The 27,540-nt window shown below is 51.9% G+C and overlaps 1 protein-coding gene across 1 annotated transcript in view; it reads right to left on the bottom strand.

Annotated features, from left to right (window-relative positions):
• Positions 1-27,540, bottom strand: part of LOC147645789 (axonemal central pair apparatus protein HYDIN-like) — a 56,815-nt gene that overhangs the window by 12,667 nt on the left and 16,608 nt on the right. The window contains exons 13-43 of the mRNA XM_086874218.1: positions 26,784-26,851; positions 25,750-25,982; positions 24,833-24,942; positions 23,477-23,612; positions 22,864-23,028; positions 21,828-21,980; positions 19,759-19,997; positions 18,350-18,608; positions 17,581-17,724; positions 16,121-16,261; positions 15,326-15,642; positions 13,587-13,752; positions 12,979-13,077; positions 12,066-12,275; positions 11,113-11,241; positions 10,187-10,364; positions 9,510-9,667; positions 9,057-9,178; positions 7,972-8,108; positions 7,213-7,334; positions 6,934-7,125; positions 6,388-6,540; positions 5,081-5,320; positions 4,338-4,481; positions 3,731-3,918; positions 3,374-3,556; positions 3,016-3,135; positions 1,654-1,813; positions 1,376-1,548; positions 1,022-1,220; positions 235-334 (exon numbers count right to left, since the gene is read on the bottom strand). Of these exons, the coding sequence (XP_086730344.1) occupies positions 235-334; positions 1,022-1,220; positions 1,376-1,548; positions 1,654-1,813; positions 3,016-3,135; positions 3,374-3,556; positions 3,731-3,918; positions 4,338-4,481; positions 5,081-5,320; positions 6,388-6,540; positions 6,934-7,125; positions 7,213-7,334; positions 7,972-8,108; positions 9,057-9,178; positions 9,510-9,667; positions 10,187-10,364; positions 11,113-11,241; positions 12,066-12,275; positions 12,979-13,077; positions 13,587-13,752; positions 15,326-15,642; positions 16,121-16,261; positions 17,581-17,724; positions 18,350-18,608; positions 19,759-19,997; positions 21,828-21,980; positions 22,864-23,028; positions 23,477-23,612; positions 24,833-24,942; positions 25,750-25,982; positions 26,784-26,851 (5,138 nt within the window). The remainder of the gene's footprint in view (positions 1-234; positions 335-1,021; positions 1,221-1,375; positions 1,549-1,653; positions 1,814-3,015; positions 3,136-3,373; positions 3,557-3,730; positions 3,919-4,337; positions 4,482-5,080; positions 5,321-6,387; positions 6,541-6,933; positions 7,126-7,212; positions 7,335-7,971; positions 8,109-9,056; positions 9,179-9,509; positions 9,668-10,186; positions 10,365-11,112; positions 11,242-12,065; positions 12,276-12,978; positions 13,078-13,586; positions 13,753-15,325; positions 15,643-16,120; positions 16,262-17,580; positions 17,725-18,349; positions 18,609-19,758; positions 19,998-21,827; positions 21,981-22,863; positions 23,029-23,476; positions 23,613-24,832; positions 24,943-25,749; positions 25,983-26,783; positions 26,852-27,540) is intronic.

The following is a 27,540-nucleotide window of genomic DNA, read 5'->3' as shown; positions in this document are numbered from 1 at the left end:
TTCAAAGCCCCCAAATCCAACCTGCATGTGAAGCTGCACACTTCAAAGTTCAGAGGGGAGAGATTTTAGGCTGCCAGTGCCCTGACAGTGCTTTATTCCATGCAGCTTGCAGGGTATGTGCTTTATGTATCCATGCCATCCTTGCATCCCATCCCATCCCAAGTGCTTTGGTCACCCACCACCCAAGGTAAGGCAGTGCACCTGGACTGCTGTGTTTGGGAGACATCCACTGACCTTCAGGCAGGACCATGCTCAGGAGAACATCATACACCTCTGCAGACAGTTTGATGTTTTCAACCTGAACAATCCCCAGGATGTTTTCTGTATCTGAAACCTGAGGAAGCAAGAAACAAACACTGTTCAGATTATTCTTTTGCTAGACAGCCTCTAAGTCCTTGTCTCTGCTGGCTGCTTCCCCTATGGCCTCCCCAGCTTCACAAGTGTTGGTGGACACCCAAGCTTTCCTAACCCGTTCATCTCATGGGCTGTCCCAGTGGGATTCTGCTGCAGTAAAAAACCCCATCAGCCCAACTCTGCATTCCTACAGCAGGGAATGCTGCTGCTAAAGCTTCCTTGAGAGGCACAGGGATGTAAGAACAACCACAGGAAGTGTAGGGTGTCTCAGAGCAGGTGGCATTGACAACCCTTTGCAATCACCTAGCACCCTCTCTGAAATGCAGCCCCTAAACCATGGGGAACAAAATGCCAGGGGCAGAGTTTGTTGCACGATGCCAGAGGTTTGGACAAGCTCCAGGAGAAATGTAGAGATCATGCTGCAGTCTGTACAACCAAACAACAACCTTCAACCATTCACAGGGCCAAGGTGCTTGTGCTACAGGCTCAGGGTGCAGTGTCTGCTTATCTGGGGGATGTGGATGCACTGCACGTTCTGGCAAACGCTGTGTAGAGGCACAAGTTGGGGTCACAGCACCCTTGTGTCTGTCAGGGGCAGCTCTTCCTGACTCTGTCCCTAAGAGCACGTGGCTGCTCACTGTGCCAGGCAGGGCACAGTCCCTCTCACCTCTAGTCGAAGGGTCTTCTCAATGGTGCCAATCTGCTGGGCCTTGAAATTCACTGTCACTTCAAACTCTGAGCGGGGATCAATGGTGCCGTTATCTTGTGACAGTGAGAAGTCCTCAGCAAGGTCATCCAGCCCACTGAGCTGCCAGGCCATGGGCAGTAGGGTGTTGTTCTTCAGGACCAAGGTCCTGCTGTCAGTCCTGCAGAGACAGGAGGCACTTGGCATCAGCTGCTGGCTGGTCATACCAGCCTCGCCACTGAATGCAACCTGGAGCAGCTCCATCCGAGCCCTGGAAAGCAGAGTCAAATGTTTTGTCTTTGTCACAAGTCTTGGAGTGCTTGTGGGATGACTGACCTGTGCAGAAGCAGCTTGTCAAAAGACAGCTCCAGGGGGCTGACCTCCAGCTTCACGTGCACCCCGTGGCAGCACACGCTGAAGACCACTGGCTCTGGGTTCTTGTCAATGCAGCAGATGAGTTTGTCTTCCAGGAAGCCAGGGGAAGTGGGGTATGCCCAAATGGTCAGCTCCTGGACCCGGCCCCACGGAAAGAAATAGAAAGAGCTCTGTGTGTGAGCAGGAGCAGCAGCTCCTGGGCACTTCTACGGTGCCTGCTCTACCTGCCCCTCTCCTACCTGCTTCTTCTTTGGTTTCAGGGTCATGCTGGGAGGGTCCAGAAGGAACGTCTCTGCTTTTCCATCATCCTCAAAGAAGAACTGGACCTCTACGTCCATGGGGGAGTTGTTGAGGATGGTTATATTCTCCGAGTTGGCAGGACAGTTCTGGGCCTTGTACCTGTCCACAAAAGGGGAAAAGGCTGCAGAGGAGACTGTTGCCTTTGCCACGCATCGAGGAAAGCACCGTGTGCAGCCGAGGAAGCGGTGCTGGAGGACCCTGCTCTAACAAACAAGTGAGGGAAGTGGATCCCAGCCAGGGGCGTGGGCATGTGCTCATCCTTGCCTGACTTTGATGCCTTCCCCTGTACTTGGGGCCTCCACCCCAGAAGCCTGATGATGCTCAGGCCACTTCAAGTGTTTTTAATACAATGTAAATTCAAAGGTGCCTAGAAAAATAACAGTACACCAGGCCCATGGGTTCTTTCCCCTTCTTTCTTGGGGTGCCTTCCCTGCAGGGTATAAAGAAAGGCTTTTGGAAAAAGAGTTTAGCTGATCTATTTCCAAAAAGTCATGAAACTGCTTTGGATTTCATGGCTTATCACAAAATCTGAGAAAGAAATATAAAGCATCATTTCCCAAGAGGAATGCAAAAAGATAACAAGTGACCCTTCTCTCAGGTGTGGAAATGACTTTGGAGTGAAAGGGTTAAAGAGGCAAACAGAAATCCCAGACCATCCCATAAACCTGGCTAAAGATTGTCTGGTTTTTGAAACTGTGTTGTCAAAATAGATTTAGCCCTCCAGAGCTCCCATGGAGACAAGAACTTAATGTTAAATACTATTTTTTAAAAAGTGACAGTAAAAGTAGAAATGCACAATGGCTTCAATGACAACGTTTTCAGGCAGACTTTATCCAGCAGTGATGATGCAATGTCATTACAGGCAAATGTAGTTCCTGCTGTACATACCCCCTGACACCCACTGGCAGGTCAACCATAAAATCTTATTAAAAATTACAGATCAATGATAGCTTTACAAAACCACCTACAGAATAATTGCTCACTCAGGCTAACTGCCGAGCTCAAAGCACTTCAAAAACCACCATACATTTCCTAAGGGGTGAAGCTGAGATGTGGAGGCAGACAAAAGTTGCCCCAAGTCCCCTCTGGACTGGCAGCAGCCTGGGGCTCTGGCCAAGGCACCCAGCAGGCAGGCAGAGCGGCTCCCCCAAGGCTCATTTGCCTCTTGTATGCTCAGGTTCACACATCTGTGCTCCTTCAAACCCACGTGTGTGCCAGGACTCTGCCAGGGACTGCCCTGGATTGTGTCCATGTCCCCAAGCGTGTCCAGGAAAGTACAACACCCAGCAGGGAGCACATACCACTCTCTTGATTTCCCACACAGCAGCGGTCCAAAGTGGAATTGCTTGGTGCTCTCAACATATTCCTTGAAGATGATTTCACCTTCCTTCATGGTCCTCCTCCACTGTGGAAACACCAGCCTGGGCAGAGAAAGCAGGGAAGGAGGAGCTATGAGATGCTGCAGGTAGGAAATGCAGTCAGAAAGCCATAACCCATCCTGGTGGCTCAGGGACCATCTGCCTTCCCAGCTCCCAGCACAGAAAGAGATGCTGGGTGACGTCAGGCAGCACCATGTGCCCAGGCCAGAATGCCCAAGGAGCAGCCCTGGCTGTGAGCTCGGGGACAGCAGTGTGGGAGGCTGCCAGGGGCCAGCCTTACCGTGGGTTCTGGCTGATGCTGGGGTACAGGCCGGTGCCACTGCAGGGCAGCTCGTACTGCCGCTTTGTCCCCACCAGCTCAAACCTCAGCGTCTGCTCAAACTCCCCTGGCTTTTTGGTGGAGAAGTGGACCTTCAGTTCCACCTCACCGAGGGCAGGCACTATCCAGCGGTACCGTTTCAGCCTGGCAATTAAAGAGGAGGCTTCAGACATGGCTGAGGAGCAAATGAAACAAGGAGGGTGCACTGGCCATCCCATGGAGGCCCTGGCACAGGGTTCCTGTGCAGCTGGGGACGATGGACCTTGTTTGGCAAGAGGACCAAGAAGCAGAGGCATCACCTCCTCCTGTGCAGCTCACCTGAGGAATTCTGTGGGGACTGAGGCACTTTCCAGTGTACATTTGGACCTTGTGCTGGAGGATTCCCAGGGACTTTCTGTTCTCTGTGTAGATATTTGGCTCCCCTTTGGAAACTTGTCTCTGCTGGCTGCTTTACCCTTCTTTGGCTGGCCCTCAGCAGAACTGCCCATCTCATCTGGGGTCTTGGCCTAAAGGGAGAGAGAAAAGGGAGAGAGGGGTGAGCCCTGAGACATTCCCATCCTGGAAAGAAAAATGGGCCTTCGTTCACCAATGGAAGAGAGAATAAATAAGTGCACCTGCCCAGGAACTTGGTCTTCCTTACTGGGGTTTGTTTTGTCTAGGACACCCCTTCTAACTCAGGATCCTCTCCTCAAAGGAAGTTGGTGGTTTTAAGTGATTTTTCCCCTCTTACAGAACTGCTCTGTCTCCAGCAAAGCTGTCTCTTTTGCCCCATCCCTGACAGAAAGGAGACCTGCAGACGTGGGGCCCCATCACATCTTCACTACCTCTCCACAATGATCCTTTTCCATCCACCTGTCCCTCATGCCCCCATCTAGCCTGGTCCCTGCCCTGGCACCTTCAGTGCCAGCACCACTGCAGTACCCACCAGATTGTCTTCAGGTGTAACAATGGTGAAGGGCTTCACATGCTCTGCAGAGCCCAGCCGCTCCTCTGGGCAGTCAACTCTGGAGAGGACAGCAGCAGGGGGAAGGGGAGGCCCTTGGGGATGCAGTCCCAGATGCCTCAGCATCTAAAAGACGAGAGAAAATCCTGTTTATACTTCTGTCACCTTCATCCTCACAACTCCTTCTTTGAAGGCACTGAGCTTTTGGCAATGGGCTTTTTGATTTCCATCAAGTACAAGTATTTTGTTATGCCCAGTGGGGTGAGCAGGCTCCAGAGCAGAGGCAAGAGCTACAAGCAGGACTGGGAGAGAAACCCCTCCCAAGTGACTCATCTGAAGAAAACAATGACCATGAGCTGCTCACTGCCTGCAGCCACACTAGCCACACTAGCCAGGACTGCACTCTGCCAGCAAAGCCCTGAGAACCAGTGGAGTTTTCTGCCAGAGCACATGCCCAGCCCAAGTCATGCCCAGCCTGCCAGCAGGGAAGAGAAACCATATGCAAGATTCCTTTTCTCACCTTTCATCCCACAGATGCAATAAACCCATTTTCTGTCTCCTCCCTTCCTCCCAACAACACAAACTCTTTAAATCCTCCCACAGCACATCAGCAGAGCTGGCTTTGCCCTGGGCATTGCCTCCATCTCCCTGACACAAGCCTGGGAAGATTGGAGTGCTGTGAAGCTTGGGCAGCATGTACACGGGGACCAGACCTGCCTTCTCACCTTCTCCTCCTCCAGGTACTGCTCATCAAAATCCAGGGAGTAAAACTCGATGGGGAATTTGCATGGGTTCTTCACCACCACTGTGGCCTCCACCCCATCGCTGTCCACCAGCCCCCATCCCATCTTTAGTGCGGGGGGACTGAACTCCAACCGTGGCTCCAGACCTTGCCCCGAGAGGTGCAGACTTAAGTGATTGCTGCTCCCATGAATGTTGAGCTGAAGCTTATACTTGTAAGACCTCTGAAAAGAGAAAAGTGCAGAAAACTTATCCATGAAGCCCCAGGACCCCAAATACAGTGCTTGCCCCAAGGCCAGGGTGTTATCAGTCCCTCCAAGGTGAACAGAAACCAGATATTCACTTCTGCGAGGGACTACAGCGCCTGTGTCTGGGTGTGAGTAACTGGGATGAGTCCTGGTGTGCACTGTCACTGGGTATTGGGTACCAGATGGATGGACAATGGACTGCCAGGCGTTTTCACCCAGGCATGCAGGAGTGCAGTGCTCAAGAGAAGGGCCCTTGGGGTTACAGTGTCCACACCCAGTCCTGGCACTGCTGCATCAGGCAAACGCCAGCTCCAGGAGAGAGGCAAATGAGCTCTGGCTGGCCAGAAATAAGGGTCACCTTCTCTGCTTGGTGTTTGGCTCTGATCAAAGCCAGACACAAGATGTTTACATCTCTTGAGCAATTAAAAGGTCCCTGGGACTGTCTGTGGGCACAGAAGCACTTGTGTCCATACTGCTACACACTGTCAGTTTCCAAGACCCAGCGGCCCCAGGCAAAGTACTTTTGGGAATGCTGCATCCTTTTCAGTTGAATCCCCAGCTGTGTGGGAATGTGCAGGCAGGCCAGAGCCCCAGGGACTGACTGCTGGCAGCACACCACGACAGGTGACTGTCCTGCCATGCTCAGGAAGGTGTCTGGTGGCTGTTTTGCCAGTCAGTTGTGCAGCAGGATGGGCCTAGAGCGGCCATTCCAGGATTATCCTCTGCGAGTGTGCAGCTGCTCTGCACCGAGTGTCGCAGCTGCAAACAGGGCCAGGCAAGGGGGAGGCTGAGGGGAGCTGGGCACATCCCTCCCCTGTGCCGAGAGGCAGCCACAGAGCCCTGATGCTCTCTGTGCAAGCTCCCTGTGGGCATTTCAGAGCACATCTCCCGGGAGTGCTCTGTGGGCTGAACTGAGCCACGCTGAGCACGGCGCTTGCAGAAAGCCCCCTGTGAAGGCAGAGCTCGTCCCACACTCTCTGCACCAGGCCCTCATTTCCAGATAGCCCTGACAGGCCTCCTGGGCTGACAGCTGCCAATCTCACCTCCTCCTTGGGTGCAAACTGGATTTGCAAGTTCTGCCACGCTCCTGCATCAAGGGTTCCTTTGGAGGGCGTCACTTCAAAGGGACAGCGCCTTTCCTCCAGCGCCTGCTGCTTCTGACCTTGGGCTGGTGTCATGTATCTGAGTTGATTGCTCTGGACACAGAAACCAATGGGGTGAGGTCTCCTCAGCCTGTGAGGACAGAGCCTCAGTTCCTGTAGTGCTCTGAGACACTGATACAGCGCTGACAGCACCCACAGCCAAACCAAGTGTGGCCCCAAAGCCTAGAGCTGGAGGGAAAACCTGTAGACAGGGCAGGCTGAGGGAACTGCTGTCCTCAGAGGAGGAGGAATGGCTGAAGATGGCACAAAAGCAAAGCAGCAGCTAATGGAACAGGTCTAGGAAAACCAGCCTTGATCTACACCCTCAGAAACTTCTTCAAACACACCACAGACCCAAGTGCTCGGGCAGCCACAGGAGCAGAAAGGGCAGGAGACACAAAGAAAACCCAGCCAGAAGTTGTGTGTTCAGTGCTGTCTGTGCTTTACCTTCGTAACAGGCTTGATGGCAGTGATGAACCATTTGCAGGGCACTTGGAACCCGTTGTAGAGCTGGACTGTCTCAACCTGGCACTGCCCAACGAGGATACTGGGGAACTGCAGTGTGTTCTGGGAGAGGTCGAGCGACAGTTCCAAGACAGTGGCACGGAGGCGGATGTGAGACGTGGGGCCTTTTGTTACCTGTAGAAGGACAGAGAATTCAGCAGAGGGTGCAGGTGACATCTGCTGCTGTGCCCAGCCTGCTGCCTGCCCCAAGAGCTGTGGTACCTGTATGGGCAGCAGCACATCCACGTCACCCTGTGGTTGCTGGGCACTTTCAAAGCACACATCAAACCTCAGGGTGTGCATGTGGGGCAGACTCTTCATCTGGCCCAGGTCCACGCTGAAACCTTGAACAGATGAAAACAAAGCAGCTGAGATACACAGGAAACACAAGCAATGTGTCAGAAGCACGTTAAGGCCTTACAGCTGTCCTGGTGAGAGGTCTGGGAAAAACCCCAGGCTGTGCTGTGACCTGGACAAAAACTCAGAGTGCACCTGAACGCCCCTCGACACAGCGAGCCACTGTGTGATGCAAGTGCAGCCTTGCCTCAAGGCCTCTTCTGGAAGCCTCTTTTGATCCACCAGAGGATCTCACAGGCTGTTTCCTCAAGAAACGCTGAATACAAGTGCTGTGACAGTGTGAACTCCAAACAAAGCACTTCCAAAACACAGCAGACACCACTGGTTCACAAAACAAGGCCACAGAGTGCCCAAAGAAACTTGATGCTCGTGGGAGCCAAGGGCAGAAGATGCTGAGAGGTGACCAGGGTGATGAGCCCATCTGGCCCCACACTGGAGTGTCAGGGCACTTGTAGGCAGGCCAGGTCCCTGGGCATGGCTGGACAGGAGGATTCTGCCTCTGAAGCTCCCAGCAGGGGCAGGGAGAAGAAAAAGCTGAAAAACCTCCCCAAGTTCAGTGGCTTCAGCTAATCTGGGTGAGACACCTCCTCCATGCCCACAGGAAGTGTCTCCAGCACTGCTTACCTGTGTCCTGCAGGACAGATGCATCGACCCAGAAGGACACTGGGATCTGCCCAGGGTTGGTGATCTCCAGAGTGCGTCTCTCAGTGAAACCCTTCAGGACAGTGCCCATGTCCAGGACATACTCGGGCAGCTCAATTCTGCAAGGAGGAGTAAGGACAGTCCTTAAACCACAGCCTGCCTACATGTCCAGGTGGATGGAGGATACAAATCAAGTGGCTATTTCTTTATTCACTGCTGCAAAAACTCAGCTCAAGCCCGTGAAACCCATGGCCTGACCACCTGGCAATTATTTTGGGAAGTCAGGAGGAGTGCAGGTCCTAGGTTTTATCAGCTACTAATGGTACCTGGAAATAAAATTAGTTTAAAATGGAAACTGTCCACAGCTCCTCTGCCATGAAAAGCCAGTAGAGGTGAGTCCACTGGGCCTCCACTGGACTAAATGAAACTACTTAGGCTGGTGTACAGCCTGAGCCTGAAATTGCTTTGGGGCCTAGCAATAAGATTTGCCTGCACAGGAAATCTTCACTGCTCTGCAGCCAGATCACCTGATCTGTTCTGCAGAGCATCTTCCTGAATTGAAGCCTCCCTTGCTTGTGCTGCATCATGATGGTGCAAAGGGACAGACCAAGTTAATTAGATAAGCCCTGCCACCCCACCAGGATTCAAGCCATCTGATTTTGGGCTTTCAAGGGTTTGCTGACATGTGCAGTTCCCTCCTCCTTTTGTTTAGTGTGCTCTGTTAGTTGGAACCAAGACATCAGCTGGGAATTGTCTCTTTCAGAGCTAGTCAGCAGGGACAGAATTGATGCTGTCTGGAAGGGCTTGAAGGTCTGCAGTGGGTCCCCTCAGCTCTAGGGACAGAACCCCACAGCTGTGGGGAGCTGAGTCCAAAGCTCAGCGTGGTGCTGGGGAAGGGAGGGCACTCAGCTGCTCACACGCAGCGTGTCACAGCCACCGGGACAAGAGCCTCGCTGCAGTCCAGGCTATTCCCAGCTCTGCAGAAACAAGGAGCTCTCAGGAGAAGGGGACATTGCTGGCTGTTCCCCACGGGGCACCTGGAGATGGGGATGGGAGTCCCTACTCACTTGACAAGGCTCTGGCACAGCTTTTTGTCAGGGAACTCGGTCTTTGGGGGATGGCACGTGAGCTTCTTCTGCAGCTCCAGAGCAGCCTTCTCGATCATCTTTATCTGCAGCCGAGTGTTTGCCTGAGGAAACGGAAGACAGACAGTGTCTGGTTAGCAAAGGTCTTTCCCGAGGTTTGCACCTGAGAAAGGATCCCACCCTGCTCTTGTTGAGAGGGGTGTGGGGTTCTCCTGTCTGGCTGCTCGGTGTCTGACAAGCTGGTGCAAGCCAACCCCCAGAGAGACCATGGCCAGAGTGGCAGCCCTAGGGGCAATGCTGAGGTGACACATGGTTCTAAGTGGGCAGGGAGGTCCCAAGTGCCATCAGGGCACCGGGAAACTGCTGTGGGCTGCAAGGGGCTCAGGCGACATGGACACAGTGGCATGTGCCAAACGGGGCTGCAGCTGTTCTTACTACAATGTCAGAGCCTCCAGGCATGCAGGGCTGCAGCTTCCCAGTCTTCACATCTGGACTTTTTAAGGGCTGAGCTGCTGGGATCTGAATTTTCAGGGTCTCACAGTATTGCTGCCTGTGTTCTGCAAGCCGTAGTGGCTTTCCACGTTTCTCATTTCCTGAAGGAAGAAAACATCCACCAAGAGAAGTGTGAGCAAAGTGCCAATCCCACTTAAATTGGGAAGTCCCTAGCTCCCAAACACTGCTTTCTTCCAGAAAGAAATCCCTCAAGCCATCTATGGAAAGCGGATGCTGCTGCTCCTCTCGGAATGCTCACGTTCGCTCCTACCCATCTTCCTCCCCACAGAGGAACATCTCATCCCCTGCAATGTCACGCAAATCCAACCCTGCCAGAAGCCCTGCCAGCCTCTCTTACAGCTTTCCCAAGCCTTTCAGGCCAGCCATCATCCTTCAGGACCCTGCCAGATGTGCTGGCAAGCTCTGCAGGATGGTTCCTGGGACAAAGGCCACATGGGATCCTCTGCTCAAGACTCACAAAGCAGTCAGATGGCTTGAGTGGCTCTGGGAGTCCTGCAGCCCTCCAGGCTTGGTGCAGGTGGGCATGAGCTGCCCTGTGGGCATTTGGTAGGGAACAAAACCAGAGGGGCCCTTCCTGGGGGCACACAGGCAGTGCCCACCTTTGATGTTCCAGGGCAGGTTGACACTGATCATAGGAAAGGACGCTTCTCCTTTCAGGCAGATCTTTTCCGGCTCCAGGTCACCCACTTTAAGCTGGTATGTCCTGCTAAAGGCTCCTGGTACTCCTGGCATGTAAGAGAATCTCAACACTTGCTTCCTGCCACATGCAATGGAGCCCTGCAGGAATGGCAGAGGAGGAAGGGAATACATCAGAGTGTTTGATGGGGGATGGCTCAGGGGACAGACAGGCTGACAAGACAGGTTCTCTATCTAGAAGAAACCATCAGACCACATCACCTTTGTGATAAATACATTATAGTGTTGCCTTGCACAGTTGTTAGAGTAAATACTGTGTGTTTTATAATGTTGGCTTTTGTCAAAGAATTTTTGCTAAAGTTTAGAATTTTTTTAAGGCAAATGTTTTGTGGTGATACCAGTGTTGGGGAAGAGTTGCTGTAATATTAACATTTAACCAATGAAGTTAATGGGAACCTGTTGAATGTGTCAAAAAGTACCAAATGACCAGGACTAGGGCAACTGTACATGCTCCAAAAAGGCAGGATGGAGGAGGAACTATGTTAAAATATTTGAATATGTGTAACCATTTGTGAATTTGTATTAGGCTGTTGCAGTACCCAGGGTCTATAATGGATGTGGTTGTGTTGACTGGTGTGCCTCTGGCTATGGCTAAGCACCCGAGCCAAGCACCCACCACTGTTCCTTTTGCTTTATTGACTTTCAATAGCACTGGTTTGACTTTCTCTGCCCCCAGAAGAAATTGCTTACAGCCCTCTCTATCTCGTGGCTGAGTTTGGGGTTTTCCCCTCGGACCTTTTTCCCCCTTTTCCCCCTCCCCCTCTTTTGTCCCTTTAACACTCTCCTGGGCCACCTGACAGGGCTGGGGTCAGTCACTCGTGCTACTTACAGTGGTGGGCTTGACCAGAAACACACCAGGCAGGTCTTGGTCTGCAGTGCTGGGTTCTAGCACCCAGTTGAATTTAATCTTGCTGGTGTTTGCCAGGATGACCGTGCTGTGATGAACTTCGTTAAACATCTGCAGAGAAGGCAGAGAGCGGGAAGTTACAGAGCCAGGCCTGCTGCTGGGAATCTCCTTCCTCTCTCCTGGCCTTGAAAGCAGACACATGATGGGAGCAGGGTCCAGAGAGGAGATGGGGGCACTTGGGAACCCGGGGAACCCCCAGGCACAGGGCACCTGCACAGGACCAGGGAGCTCTGGCAGCACCCAGAGGTGTGGCAACAACCATGGGAGGGCCAGTAATAAATGAACACATTTCATTGTGGGGACACAGGCCCTCTGAGGGGTCACCAGCAGCCAGGAGAAACAGAGACAGCACGGAGGCACTCCAAAAGAAAAGGCACCTGCATGCAAGTATTGGCAAGCAGCATACAGGCAACAAGGGAGTCACACAGAGCAACACCGACAGGGCCAGCAGCTGGAAATAGCTGTGGGTTTTCAACTGAAAAAGAGTGAAGTGGGGATCATTCTGGGACAGTGTCTCCAGCTATAGTGACTGGAAGCCCAAGATCTTCCCCTGATTATTGCATGGATTAAGAAGAGCGTTCGACAAGAGCATCTCCTTGGAGGTCAGGCTTTTGGAGTGGATCAGCAGAGGGACGTCCAGAGCATCCCCCTGCGGTGCCTCAGGAGGCAGTGTTAAGTCCCCTGAACAAGAGGTATTCCCAGCATTTTGGAGAGGGTTGGAGACGGCCATTTTACAGCTTGGATGCCAGATGTGTCCCACAAAGGTTGTACTTCCAAGCCCCAGAGACAACAAAGGGGCTGGGAAGGGAGCCCTGGAGCGAGGTGGGCAGGAAGGCAGCGAGGCGAGGAGCTGTGCCCGGGGACCCGTGGGGTACCTGGGAGCCGCAGTTGATCTCCCGGGCGCTCAGGGAGAAGCTGACACGTGAGGCCTCCCCGGTCAGCTTCACCTCGTAGGTGGGGCCTCCCTCCACGTGGCACAGCGCTGTGACTTGGGCCATGGTGTTGAGGTGGCCAGTGAAGGTGAAGAAGACCTCCTGTCTCTCTCCCGGCTGCAGCACACCCGACAGCGGCAAGATCCTGAAAACCTGCACAGAGAACAGGAGAGACTGAGGTGCTGAGCATGGAAATGGATGCACAAGAGCACCTTGGAGCAAAGTGCAGCTGTAGCCAGAGGGATCTATTCCTCAAACAACACAGCCAGAATCATCCTGATCTCATCCTGTATCCATGCCACTGACCAGTGGAGGCACCATGAGGAAAATCTTCTCCCATACTCACGGATCAATGCAGTAATACACTACATTGAAGTGAACTGGGATGTCTCCTGGCAGTAGAAATTCTCTCTGACACACAACTTGCCTTTAAAAAGCATTTATGACTGCTTTTAGAAAAGCGGGACACGCAGAGTGAGAGCTCTTGGAGCTCAGGGAAGGACCCCAGCCCAGCTCATCTGACTCCTGAGGCTTTTCCCCTCTCTCTCTCTCTGATTTATCTGCTGCTTTTTCAAGGTGCTGCAGCAAAAGCTCCTGCAAAACTTTCCTACGGACCACCTGATGATGTCCAGGGGGAGCAATGCCCTCCACAGGTGCTGCACAGCGTCCTTGGGCCTCCCTACAGCATGTCCTGCGTGGCCTCTCCAATAACCAGTTGCTTCAGCAGCACTTTGTGATGGGTCTGGAGGGATGCCAGGCCCCTCTGTGGGCAATGCTGAGGGCCACCAGTGGGGCTGGCAGCTACAGCCCTGCTTGCCACACTGAAAATGTGGAAGTGAGACAGATTCCCTCTTACCTTCTCCACTTTGAGGGGAATCCATGGTACATCCACGGAGTGACTGAATCCTGCCAGCCCCACTGGGATGTAATGCCTTCCACGAATATATGTTGGCAGCTGAAAAACAAGCCATTTTCTATGCTGAGAGGAAGAGAGAGACACTTGGCAAAGTCTCATTTTAGAAGACAGCTTCAGGGCCACCACTGCAATACCAGCTCTCAGGTGAAAGCAGACACCTGGAAACAGGTGGTCTGGCAGGGTTGGGAAGAGGGTACATGGAGATCAGGACTCATCACAGCTTGCTCTGGGAAGGAAGCTGGAGGTCTTAGCATCATGATGCAGATGAAAGCCTCATCTTACATTGTGAAGAGAACAAGGCCAAAAAATCCCACACTCAACACAGATCTGTGTTGAGCTTAGATCTGTAGGATCTGAGCAGGCTTCTCCAAGGAAAACTCTCCTGCTCCTCCCTCCCACACAGCCCATGTCCATCCACAGGCCCCGCTGCCCAGCCCACTCTCAAGGCACAAACCAGCAGGGCAGCAAAAAGGGAGGTCAGCATGAGCATGACTTGGTGGTGGCAAGCTGGGGAGACAACACAGCACTGGGTGTACAACAAAATCTACCTCTGCTCTTGAAGATTGGCCAAGATCCTGTGGTTCTTGCAGGTCTGTGTCTGGCTCCTCCACATTTTTAATACTGCAGTGGCTCCATTGAGATGCTGAGCAATTCAAACAGGTACTCTTCAACTTTGGTGGTGAGGGTCTGAATTTAGGTGGGCAAAGTTCATATCTGGAAAAAAACATAACTGTGAGCAGGGACCTGCAGTGGGAGGGAAGGACACCTGCATGAGGAGCTCCTGGTCAGGATGCAGCCCCTGGCTGGGTGCTGGTGCACTGAACTCAGGAATGGTTTGATCCAGCCCTTCCCAATCCAGGCTGGAGCAGGTCTGTTCTAAACCAGCCCAGGGATGACACTGAGGTAGCAGTGGTGCAGGCAGCTGCAACTGCTTGCATTGAGGAACTACAGAGGACAGGGATTAACACCTTGTGAGGATGCAAAAAGCACAGTGGGAGAGGAAAAGACAGAGAAGGAGGAGAGCAAAAAGTGAGATTTGAGACACCAAGGGCACACCCAGGCAGTGATGAGCCAGCACAGCCCTGCCAATGCCCAATGCCAGAAACTCTGCAGCTCTCCCAGGTATTTATCAGGAATGTTTCCCTGACAGTGCAGGCAGGGGTGGTTGGCATTTCCCAACACTCCCAGCTGGCTCAGGTCACATTCCCCACTTTAGATTGAAGCAGGTGCTCAGGGTAACTCTGCTTGTGTTTCTAATGCCACGTGAGGACACAGTTGGGCTGTGCCTGCCTGTCACCCTGCTGAGCTGCAAGAGCTCCCCTACAGCCAAACACGGCCTGAATGCTCCATTCCCAGACAGGCATTCAGTGCCAATAATGACCTGCTCCCCAAAGAATAACTGTCTTTAGCTTTGTGGCTTCTTATCTAAGGCTGGGTTTCATTTCTGGATGAGAGGATCTCTCATCATAACCCCCAAGAGATCCCATATCATCTATTCCACTGCCTTTAGTTTGAATCAATGGTTTGAGGCAACTTCCCAGGACCATGGTGCCCAGACAATGGCATTTTTCACTCTAAAATAGAAACTCTCTGGGAGGCAGGGACAGGAGATGGTGTGATGAACAAGTCCTGCTGTCCAGCACTACAGAACCCATAAGGGACGTGTTGCAGTGGGGAAAAGTCAGAATGAGTAACAAGTGTCACCAAAAAAGGGAGTGAAGAATCCAAGGTGTCCACCAAGAGTTGAGCCTTGGGAAAGAAATCACCCTGGCACTAAAGGAGTTGTCTCAGAAAAGAAGGAAAGGTAACGAGATGTTCTGCATCAGCCCAGGTGCTGAGTAGCTCTTTCTCTGCTGTTGGGACTTTCTGGGCATCCTCCAGCACAAGGCAAGGGAGGAAGGCAAGGAGCAGAGAGCAGCTCCTGCACAGAGGACCCATCCCAAAGCAGAGGGGCCAAAAGGGCACCCCCAAAAGGGCCTCCAGCAGCACTGTGGGAGCTGGGATTAGGAGCCCTTCATCAAGGTGGACATCGCCTCAGGCCACAGAGCTCTGAGAAAGCAGCTTTGGCCCCAGCTTTCCATCCCAAGGGAAACCACTGTGGGGGCTACACAGCACCAAATTGGTGGAAAACCTATTCCTTGAGCATGCAGCCTGAGCACAGCTGGTCAGTGTTATTTGCACAAGGAGAAGTCAGAGCAGTCTGTCAGATCCTAGACAAACAGCTCTGTTCTTTGCAAAGCACAAACAGGACAGCAGGAAGAAGAGGAGAGGGCAAAGGTGCACATACCTGAACTTGTGCACCTGGCTGTCTGCCTGCAATGCCCAGTGGTACTCCACAGGAAGGGGGCTGCAGTTGCTCATCCTCAGAGAGCGCACTGCTTCCGTGCCAGCCACGATGCAGCCAAACTCCAGGCTGCTGGGCTGGATTCGGAGATTTGGGAAGTGGACTTCTCCCCAAAGCTCGATATACTCCACATAAGGATGGTCCCTAACCATGTCTATCTTCAGAATCTTCTGTTCTTTCCAGCTGTGAAGCTCCAGTTTGTAAGCTGGGTCAAATGCGATGTAGACATGGCAGGTCTCCTCTACACCCACTGTCACAGGCTGCAAGGAGATGGACAGTAATTAATGACATGCCAAGGTCTGACAGCATGAAACAGTAAATACTCCAAGTGTGGCCCCAGCATGGGCTTCTCAGTTCATCATTCACTTCTTTATAGCAAGGGTGTGACTGCAGGCACCACAGTCCAGTCCAGGATTCCCTCAGGCTCATGTTTCTGTGCTCAGCAGCAATACAAGGGGATGGCTGCTGGAGAGCTGGGATGCTTTCCAGGAGACACCTTTACTGCATGGCTTGCCCAGACCAAATTGCCTGCTCCCTCCTCCTTGTGCCTTAAAGCCAGGATGGAACTTCTCAATTCAGGTAATCTTTTGATTCCTTCAGCAGCTCTGCTGATGCAGCTCAGGCCAGCCCACTGCTGATGCTACACAATAAACTTGTTGACTCAAGGACCTCCCAAGAGAAAGGCACCAGCACATCCCTCCTCTTCCAGCCCCACTGGAGGAGTCCAGGGCTGCTCACCTGGCCATCTGGGAGGGGCTGCTGGTCCTCATCACACACCAGGAACGGCTGCTCCACGTCCAGCACGAGGTCGAGCGGCAGGGAGCAGGTGTTTGTTAAAGCCAAAGGCTGGTACTGCAGAGTTAGGACATCACTGGGTTTCTATGGAAACAAGGAAAAACAGCCTCAAGTAGCCAGAGACCTCCTCCTGCTTCTGTTGCATCTCACATTTTTCAGCCCCAGAAGTGCACACATGCTATTGATCCTTTCTATTTGTTTCTACTTTCCCAGGAGATGTTTCTTTATAGCAGATGCTTGTCATGTTTAGAAACCACAGCATCCTCTGGGGACAGGGCACCACTCCCATGTACAGATGAGGGAATAGGAGAGGAGGTGGCTGCTTGAACAAGACCTAAAGCAGAAAGTGAATCCAGACCATTTGTGTCCAGTTTTGTCTCTCTATTGGGCAGAACAGCACTGGAACATCTTCACTCACATGCTGTCATTTCTTACAACCTTATTGGCTCTAGCAGCCTCAAAAAAGCAGTCAGTCTGCAACAAGTGTCCTCCAGCTCCTGCTACAGGGACAAGGTGTGTATGGTCTCAAAGCTGTGATCAGCCTAGGCTCTTCCTTCCTGTCTGTGCATTGTGCTGGGCTTCCTGCATGCTTTAGAGAAACCAGAGAGTTTGGGAAACTGCTTCTGGATGTACTGATATCAAACAGGTGCTGTGCCATAGTATGCAATCAATCAGTTGGTGTGTGTGGCATTGAGCAGAACCCAGGCAGAATCAGGGAGAGCTGAAAGGCTTCTAATTACATCTGAACTGCCTGTTCCAGGGATTCTGTACTTCAGTGGAAGCCTGGGAGCCAAACGAGAGGCCTGAAAGTACAGAAACCAAATCATGAAACATATTCTCTTTTTCAGACAACTTGCAGGAGAGGGAAAGATGATGCTGGAACTGGGATCCAGAGACTAAAGGGCACCTGCTCTGCCTCAGTGTTATCATCACTGCAGGATGTCTGGGGGTCTTTTGAAGCAGGTGAGGCCTAGGGAAATGCACAGAGCTATACCTTATAGCTATACCCTAAAGTATCCATGCCAACAGCAGAGAAGGCAGAGACACAGGAGATGATGGGTTTTTCCTCGTTAGCCTGAGGAATTCACAGAAATTTCCATTCTTCCCCCCAGCTTGCCTACAGCTTCAGTGTACAGACATCATCGTGCCTTGGAGGATCCTTAAAAACCTCCCTTTACAGTGTGCAGAGAAACTGGCATTTCTCTGCAAGTGGCCATGATCCCCACAGCAGTGCAGCTGTAACTGCAGTTTTGCTTTGGGGCAGTTAAATACCAGTCTCATCTCTAAAAGCATCTTCACTCACTTGACCAAGTGCCTCAGGCAGAGCAAAGAGGGGCTTTAACACAAGGACACACCCCCCTCAGCCATGCTGCTAAATGCCAGGATGCAATCCAGAGACTTACCTTCTCCACCCGGAAAGAGAGTTTTCTGGCTGATACTTCTATAGAGGGATCTATGAACTTGCAGCTAATGATGGTTTCTATGATCTTCTTTGTCACCACGCTTGTGCCAACGACAGCTTCACACCTCATGTAATCCCTCACCTCCTGCACGCAAGAGTCACTTGTCACCAGTGGAGGGTGGCAGGGCACCAGCAAATGCCCTGCACTGGCTCAGCACCCAGCACAGCCCCTATTCCTGCCACACAGTTACAGTGGGCACTGCCTCCTTTTCTTGCCGTGATGCAGCTGATTTATTCTGCACTCAGTTGTCTGTAACACTGCACCCCAATGCCCACAAAAGGCACTTGTGAGAACTCCCCTCCCTTCACATGGCTTTTGTTTTATCTGTGCTTACCCCAGATAAACCACTTGGCACTTGTTGAATTCCCTTTCTTTTTGTGCTCCTAGTCTAAGTGTAACTTATTTGTCTGCCCTTCTTTGCTGACTCAGCGTGCAACACCGTTTGCCCCAAAAGAGCATTATTTCCTTCCAGCCCTGCTTTGGGATCAGCACTGGGTTTTGGTAGCTGTGGAATCCCAATAAAGCCTTGGCTGCTCTGATGGTGGCCAGCAAGGAAAGCAACTGGTGCTGCCACAGAAACGTGCGGCCTTAAAGCAGTTTCTTGAAGGGCCTTGCTCATTTCCCCAGGCAAATGTCAAGGCACTGTGGAACAAGGCCAGGGGAGGGGATGTGAGGGCTCCCCAGGCTCAGCCCTTGGTGGGGACCTCACCTGTGGCATGTGGGAGAAGCCTCGCAGCACCATGGCCACAGACTGGCCTGGCTGCAGGTGCCAGGAGCCTGGCTCCAGCCCGAACACGGCGCTCGTACGACTGCGGCTCTCGAAATCATCTTCGGCCTTGGGGCTGCTGAGGGCTGAGACGCTCTGGCCCTTCCTCTTGGCTGGCCTGTAGCATTCCACGCTCCAGAAGAGCCGATGGAAATGGTGGCCCCTGTTTGTTACTTGGAACTGATGAGTACTGGGAAGGTGGCTACAAGAGAAGCCAGGATGGAAAATGGTGTGGGAGCAGCTGTTTCCCTGCTCATCAGATTGCTCCTGATGAGCCATCTGAGGTGTTCATAACTTGGGGATTGTCTTCTTTTCCAGCTCTTTATGTGGGCCAGAAACTGTCTGACAAGCTGCCCTTCTGGTGTCATTATTGCAAAGAGAAATCTGCTTATAATGCTAATGTAGCATTTTCAAGGTGAGACTAACAGGACCTGATGTTTTCCTCCAAAATGTTTGTTCTGGGCTGATTTCGTACTGTTACTGTATTTTGCATTGCTCGGTGCCCCACACTGTCCGTGAATCTTTGAGATGCTGCCCTTGAGGACCTTGTGTGTGGGGTATGATTGCAGGCATTTCTAAAAGCCAGCTCAGAGGCAGCTTCTGCACGATCCCAGCAAGCTGGTAAAAATCGTCTGCCTGCTCCAGGAGAGGAAACCAGGGCAGCAGGGCCCTCTCCTTGGTAGCAGCTTTGGTTTTGCACTGAGAGCCATTTGTAGAACTTCATTTTGCAATTAGAAACTGTTTTGAAGTGAACTTTGCAAACTCTGCTGGCAGCAAAAAAGCCATCGAGGCCCTGGGCACAGCAGGGCAGCAGCAGGGCCCAGGAACAGCAGGAGGAAGCGGCAGTGGCACTGCGGGCCCCACACAAAGCAGCAGTTTCCATCTGGCCCTGGAACTGCTCTGGGGGCTCCTGCCTTCCTGGGGGGGTTGGTGCCCTCCTGTCTCTCTGTTCCCAGGCCCTGCTTGCCTGGGAAGTGCCATTTCAGAAGGGAAGGCTGTGAGGCCATCTGCCCTTGGTCCCTCAGCCCCACGGAGGGACCGCCTCACCCGGGCGCCCTTTTGGGAACCTTTTGTTCTGGGGCAGCTGTGACACCACTGCTTGATCAAGTGAGGACATAAATGTATTACAACTAAAGACAATTCAGTGGCCATTTAGCAACTGGTTTCCCTTCCAGTGGCTTTTGAGGGTATCTAACAACTCTCAACTGGCCACCACACGTTTCTGAAGGAATCTCTGCCTTCAGGGAAGGACTCAGGGATTGGAACACTGAAGAAGATCTTGCCTGAAGGACTACAGCAAAACTGCTCCTTGTTGAGCCAGGAGGAGAGGTGGGAGTGGGGAGATCTCCTACCTGAATTGGTATCCCAAGTTGAGCTCTGGGGCCAGTGGTTTGTCTGTGACAATTGTGGTGCCAGTGCCCATAGCCCTCAGTAAGAAGCTGAAGCAAAAGCTGTTCTCGATGAAGAGCTGGATGGAGTCAGCAAAATGCCCAGTGTCATCCAGGATGGCTGTGACAGTCACAGGAACCTCACCCCTAGCGGGGATCACTCCTTCTTGGGTTTCAAGAACAAAGCACTGGGGTTTATCAGCCTGTAAGACAAGCAGAAGATGCATTTAGGATGGAAACCATGCACCGTGATCTCTTGTGGGATATAAGAAAAGGACAGACTAAAGAGGGGAGGATAAAAATCATAAAGGCTTCATTTCCCTAAATTTGAGCTGCAGTCTCAGGCAACAGCAGAGCTCATACAACCTGTATTTTCCTCTCCTTTAACAGACTCACCTAATGACCCCAGCTCTGCCCAACCCAAGGGATGTTTATCCTCAGGAGAGTGTTCCTTCCCCACTCTTGCTCTGGAGTGTGTGCCAGGGAAAGCTGCTTTCTCTCTCTCCTGCCTTCTCACAAAGGCTCAAGGCCAGAGGAAGCCAGGACTGCTCAAATCCCACTCCAGAAACCACATAGCTGGAGGACACTGCTGAGATCCTGAAGAATATCACTGCAATACCAGTTGCAACCCCAACACCAAACTATTCTTGCCCAAGGGGCCATCAGTGCTTCTCAAGATCCCCTGAAGGACTGAAGCCCTCACTTCCCACTGACCATCAGCTGTAGAGAGGTGCCCCAGTGCCCTCTGCTTTGGAAAAGCCACCTCAAAATGGTTACAGCAGAGCAGAAAAGCAAGAAGCAGAAAGGAACTGGATGATGTGTGCTCTGTGCACATGGCCCACTCTTCCCAAGAACTCTTGTCATCTGCTTTCTCATGGACTTCATGGATTGGGCAAGAGAGCTGGAAGCTGCTCAGAGCAGGGAGGAAAGGTCTGGCACCAGCACAGCTGTACAGACACAGCTCTGCAGGCCCAGCCCTGCTAGGAGCATGTGAAACCCATCATTTCCATGCCAGGCCCACCCAGCCAAGATGCACTGCTCCCTGCAAAGGCTGAAAGCAGAATTTCATTGTGGAGTTAGAGAAAGCTGTCCTGGAAAAACCCCTCACTTGAAGGTGGCATTTATCCCCCAAAGAGCTGGAAAAGCAGCAAGTTCAACTTCACAGCCCTCCTCCTTGGCCCACGAGGCTGTGGCTGGACTCTCCCACATGGCCTGATGCTTTAGCCACAAACACAAACAAGGCCATAGGATCAGGTTTGAAGCAGCTCCACAAGTTCAGCACATCCAGCATGAAGAAAAACAAACCTCAAGCCCCTCCCAGATCTCCCCCTCCAGCAGACAACCCAGCCAGCCCCAGCCCCAGCCTACAAGCCCTTCCTGGCTGTGCCAGCCCTGCTCTCCCTGCCAGGGGAGCAGCCCCAGCTCCTTCTGCCCTGTGCAACCTCCACATATGAAAACAGCCTTTCTCTGCAGCTGCTCCCCAAAGATGCTCTTCAACAGCACAAAGATCACAGGCTGGGGGGGTGCACAACCCCCACACATCTTCGTGTGCACAGCCCAACTGGCTTGAGCCACAGGAGCTGTGACAATTGCAGTCTGAGGACAGAGCTCACACCCTGCTCTCCACTACAAACAGCACTTGGGCACAAAGCAAATGCAGCTGGGACAGGGAAACCATAGGGAAATCCAGGCTCTCTGGGGAGCAAAGGAACACAGGTTTCTCTGATCTCAGAGCTCCAAAAATGTCACACGCACATCTGAAGACCTTCCAGAAAGTGAAGGGAGGACCTGTCACCACAATCCAGACTTGTTTCTGCTCCAACATCTCTGCACCTGATTTCACCGAGGGCCCCAGCTAAAACCACTCCAGAGCCAGGTTCCTCTTGCCTCGCTCCGATGGAATATTGGAGTATCCTGCCACCTCTCACACCAGATGGGCCAGATGGAAATCTTGCATATCAAAACCAGTCATAAAAAGTCCTGGCTGCTACTGACCAGTCAATTCCCTGGAAAACAGCCCCACAGGTACTTACAATCTTGATCCTGAAGTCTACAGGGACGAGACCTGTGTTGAAGAGGGTAAGAGTTTGTGAGCTCGGCTGTAGCACTGGGATCATGCCAAAGTCTATCTTCTTTGGAGTTCCATAGATTTCTGCCAGCTCTCCAGAGCTCAGGAATTCTGCTCTCTGTTCCAGGAAGAAGCAGGAAAGAAAGATTTTTATAAAAGCCAAAACAAACCACAACAGGGAAACCTAAAAAAGCTTAAACAGCTCAACTCTACTCAAGTTATTTATTATTTATTATTTATTATTTAACCCCTCTCCAGCTGAAATGCTGGGCTTTTGGGGAAAAAAAATTAAAGTTACATATTCACCTCCAAATTAAAAAGGATTAAGGTAAGAGAAACTGTCAAAATACAAATGATTGGCCCAAGGTAAAAGCTTTGCAAGAAATGTCTAGTTAAGACCAGGCTGACAGGTAAACAATTGGTTATTCTGGTGAGGAGAAACCCTCCTGCTTAAGGTAAGCAGCCTGATAGTTGAAAGCAACTGTTGTGTCAAACTTCAGGCTCCCTGGCACAGCCTGCACTGCCTGTCCTTCCTGCTGACTGATTTACATGCAGTGTCACAATGGCCCAGGGTCAGATACTTGGTGCCATCCAGGGAATTTGCCATCATCACTTCCATGCGTTTTAATGTAAGTTTAAATCCTTGCAACTACTCTTCAAATGCCAGCTTTCCTTTCTTTTCCACAAAGCTCAACCTTCCCAGAAGTCTTCTGACATCCTCTTTTGTGCTTAAAGAGATGACATTTGAAAACAGGTATTTCCAAAGTTACTAGCATTTTAAAGATTAATTTAACTAAAATTATCCTCAATTCCAGCTTAGGAACTACATTCAGAGTCAGACACTGAGATTACCACCTATAAGGCATAAGCTCTTCATGCCACCAGTCCCTTCTGTCCTTCTCCACAGCAGCCTGTGCCTGTTTTTCCCAGAAGAATCCCTGCACACTCTGCACCCTGCCAGGAGGAGCTGCACAAAGGCACACATCTCCCCTTGCACTCACCAGTGGGTTTCTTTCATCCCCAAACACGCCGATCAGAACATTGGTGCGATGATCGCCCAATGTTTGCACTTGGATTGTAACCGGAATCTCTGCAGTGCTGCGAGGCTGGACAATGCCACAGGGTTTGGGGCTGGAGTACAACACAGGAGAGTCCTCCTTGCGTTTCTAGAAGGGACACAATCAAATGCAGCTTCAGAGGGACCTCCAAATTCAGCTTGAAACTCCTTAACATCCACCGCCACAGCAACTCACACACGTTTTTCAAAATCCCCAGGACAAAGGTAAAAGGCCCAAAGAAGATGCAAGAATTGCAGGCTTAGCATTCTCAGGGGGTCCTGCAAGGAGGCTGCCAGCACAGCTGTTGGTGTCTGTGGCTGCAGCAGCTTTTCACAACCCTCTAAGATCTCCCACCAGAGAACACCCTGAAGACTAGAACATAAACTGTTTCCTCAGGAGGTTAAACTGCCTCCTAAAGTTTACATTCAGGTAGGATCCTGCTCTCAGCAGATTTTTAAGGCTGAACAGAAAACAGCAAGGTCTTATCCAAACCCTTTTTTCCCCTAATAATCTCCTCAGCAATATTTGAGAGGAGGAGGTGGATGCAATGACAAACCTGGGGAATGAGCCCGTAGCAGCCAGGAAGGTGAGTTTTATTTGTGATGATGAACTTCTTCTCGTATGGCTCCTTCAGGTGGCACTTATTGCAGTGCATGATTTGGGGGTACACTTGCAGCTCAGGAACCAGACATCTGGGCAAAGAGATGACCCCAAGGGAATCAGAGATACTGAGAGAACAGAGAACATTTACCCCCAAAGATAACCCATTTGTCACTGTCAAACAGACATTTAACAGCCCTGCAGTGAGAAATTGCCTTCAAAGCCTTCCCACTCCAACACGGCTTGTCAAGGAGGGGCAAACCCTGAGAGGCAGCAGCCAGAGGCTGCCAAGTGCCCCAGGCAGAGCACTTACTTTGTCCCACAGCTGCCTCAGCCTCTCCTTTAGCCCAGAAGGCTTGCAAGGACTCCTGTAACAGTCCCGGTGATCCATGAGCTCTGGGGGAGCATTCCCAACACGGATCAGTGCTCACTAAGGCTCAAGGAACACACGACTCCGGTGTCTCAGTAAAAATGACTCCCTTCTCTCCCACGGGGCTGTTGCCCTGCCTGAAAACTCAGCTGTTTGCCCCAGCTTTGGAGGGCATGGGACACCACCTGCCCTACAGAGTGGGTGATCACCCCCTCCCAGTTCCTACAGCTCCCTCGGTCCTTCACTCCACAGCTCCATGCACTGACTGTCCCCATTTGCACTTGCTTGACAAAACTGCAGCCCAGGCACTGACTGCATGGCTCTGCCTGCGAGAGGGAGCAGCACCAGGGAACCGCATCCCTCTCATCATTAAACTGGCAGGATGGAATTCTGCTGCAGCAAGAGCAACTTTTGGTTTAAGTCTGAAAACATTCAAGCTCAAAATGGGAAGCAGAAGAAAGGAGAAAAACTAGAGCTGACTTGCCACATCAAGGGCTCTTTTCCCCTCGTAAGATCTTGCCCTCACCACTCTGGCTGTGAGCCACTTCCCCACTGTCACGTGCCCTCATGAACAGAACCAGACCCTGACTCTCAGCAGGCTGCTTGGTGTGTCCCAAACCAAAGCAGGGGGGTCTCAACCCAGCACAGCTCCATCTCTTGCAGGAAGAAGGAGAGCAGGTCCTCGGGAAATTTGTTCCAGCTCAAGCACCAAAAACCAGGCCAATAAATGATTTCATTCCTGGTCCCTCTAGAAAAAGGCCCAGGACTGTGCTGGGCTGTGAGCAGGGCTGCTTTTCACCACAGGCTGCTTTCCAAGCACTGCTGTTCTCGTGTCCAGCTGGTCACAACATGAGAACATTAAATAACACTTCCCTTGGGAGCTGCAGCCAGCAAACCCTGTGCCAGGCAGTGTGCTGGGAGAGGCCAGGGAAGTGCTGGTACCTGGCTGTGATGATCACTGATGCCACTTCCTTGCCAACACCCTCCAGGCCCACCAGGTCCACCAGCATTTTCCGGTAGTATTCCATCACCGTGTTGGAGCACAGGGTCACCTGGTGGAAGAGAAGAGCAGTAAATTCTTCCTTATAAAAGCTCATTACCCACACGTGGTATTCTCCAGTTCTTGTTTCATGGGAAGGAAAGGGAGGATTTTGCCTTAATTACTCTGCTGATCCATGTGTAGAGCACAGTCTCTGAGAGTAACAAAAGCCTTCTGGCAATACCAGATTTGTTAAACACACCTTGCTATCATGGCATAGGTCAGCTAAATTCAAACATTAGGCTAAAGCTCTACACACCACTGTACCCAAATTAAGGGGCCAATTTTTCATCTGACTACAATGACACAAATGCAGATGAAATCTGCTGACTTGGACAGAATGAGTTCAGCTTTACAGCAGGAAGCTGAGGGCAAATGTGGCCCAGCAGGTGCTAGGCAGTTCATGGCTGCAGAGCTTTTTGTCTCCACTGGAGATCCCTGCAATGAACACAAATCATTCTGCTCCCCAGGAGAGGAGACATGAGACCAAGAAGAAAAGCAAACTGCTTTCTACAATGACACCTCTCATTCTGTCCTCATCCTTCCTCTGCCCACTTGCAATCAAAGAAACTGCTCTCAAAAACACAAGAATGGCTCCAGTACTTTACCATACGGTTTGTGATCTCAGCGTATGATTTTGGGAACAAAACAGTGCTGCTTCAGTTACATCCTGAGTAACCCAGCTAACAGAGGCCTCAGGCCAGTGCAGATCTCTCACTCACATGATCCTCAAAGCTGGCATCAGAGTTAAAGCCCTCGCACACTCCAGTGAAGCTTTAGCCCTGGGGCTGAAGCGTGTGTGGCTGGACTCTTCCCATACCTCGATATCCTGGTGTCCCTGGGGGAGGATGGTCCCTTGGCTGGGATTCATTGTAAACTCCCTTGGTTCCACATAAAAATGAATTCCCTTCCTCCAGGATGGGTCTCCTTCCTTGCAGATTTGATCCAAGCTGCTGACAGCAGGCTGCGTGCCATCGTCCGACATGCGGAGCTTGAATGTCACGGCCAGCGGGGAGGTGTTAGTGAGGCGACAGGTCATGGTGCGGGGAAAACCTGGGAAAAGGACACAAATATCCATTTAGGCACCAACTGTGTCATGACTGCTGGTGTGAACAGCCTGGTAGGATGAAAGGGTGACTGCAGTTTAGCTCTTTACTATGTGAACTACAGCTCACCGAGAAGCTACGTGAGGAATTAATGGAATCTGGAGCTAGAAGGTGATGCAAAGCACCCTAATGCAGTTTCTCTCTGCAGCATCCTTAAGGCATCTCCTGGTTTGGGCCAAACAGACTGAGCAGGTGACAGCTCAGAGCACATTCCACTGGAGGCAAACCTGAGCCTTGCTTCGAGAGCAGTGATTAGGAACCATGTCCCACCTCACCCAACAAAGGGGGCCATCACAGCCCTGCTGCTCCCTGTGATTGCTGCCTGCAAGGGTTTACCCCACTTGAGCTCTGAGATTTGCTTTCCATCCTGGAAAGCCAGAGCTCCAGCCACACATGGTGGGGATGTCCTGCAGAGCCCGGCCACCGGCCACCACTGCTCTGCACTGGACATCTGGCTTGGCTGGCCAGCTCTGTGGGGAGGAGACTTCTCCCAGGCCTGCTCACCAAGAGTCATTTGAACACAGATGGGGGGAAAAAACAACTGCAGGCACAGCCCAGAGCTTCTATTCCTTGGTTCTATTTGATCTGACAAGGGCAAAATGCTACCTGAGGCACCAGCAGCCCTGGAGTTCCCAGCCTGAAGAGGCTGCTGTGGCAGAAGACGAGTGATGGATGTTTTTATGTTCAAGTGGTTCATTGTGGAACGCACAGATCCCTCACGCTGTGCCCAAGCCCAGGGAACACTCACCGAAGGAGATGTCACCGAAGTGGAGCTCATGGAGGTCGAAGTGTAAAGCCGGCCCAGTGACACACCCCCTGCGATGACGAGCACAGAGCAGGAGGAAATGCCTCGGTTAAAGGGAGTCACAAAGCGTGTGGCAGCCCTGGCTCGGGGACATAAAGCCTGGGGTCAGGGGCACCGTGGGCTTCAAATCAACACAGCACCATGTGCTCAGCACAGTGTCCGTGTGGGCAGGAGGCAGCTAAAGCCAAGTGGCCGGCAGCCAACAGCCACTGGTGGGGATTTGGGCACAGGGCAGGCAGGAAAAGCCCCCAGTTGCTGGTGGTGCCATGAAGGACCCTGAACACACACCCAGACATGGCTCCATTGCCTCAGTTTCCCCATCTGTAATGTGATGGACATAAAAGTCCCCACAAACTTCTGTAACCAGCCTTTCCAGCCACGGGCTCCCTGCCTTGCTGCTTCTTAGCTCCAACTGGTGTTCCCATGGAGGAGCTTTCTCAGGAGATTTTGAGCCACACAATCATTACTGACAGACTTTAGAGACATGAAGCCAGGGGAGCCCCAAGCATCCTCTGAAAAGAGCAGCAACAGTTCTGCACAGTGGGCAGATGAATCCTAGAGGAAAGGACCAGCCTGGCACCAGTGCAGCAGCCGGCACAGCCAAGGGCAATGGCTTCAACAACCAAACACGGGTGTCCTGAATCTACCACGCCACCTCACCTGTCCTTGAACTCAGCAGACAGGCTCCAAAAGTCACCAA

This window comes from Cyanistes caeruleus, unplaced genomic scaffold (assembly GCF_971803275.1).
Source record: "Cyanistes caeruleus unplaced genomic scaffold, bCyaCae1.hap1.1 HAP1_SCAFFOLD_171, whole genome shotgun sequence".
In the NCBI taxonomy this organism is placed as follows: domain Eukaryota; kingdom Metazoa; phylum Chordata; class Aves; order Passeriformes; family Paridae; genus Cyanistes; species Cyanistes caeruleus.
The sequence above is the reverse complement of the archived record's forward strand: the minus strand, read 5'-3'. Positions and strand labels throughout refer to the sequence as shown.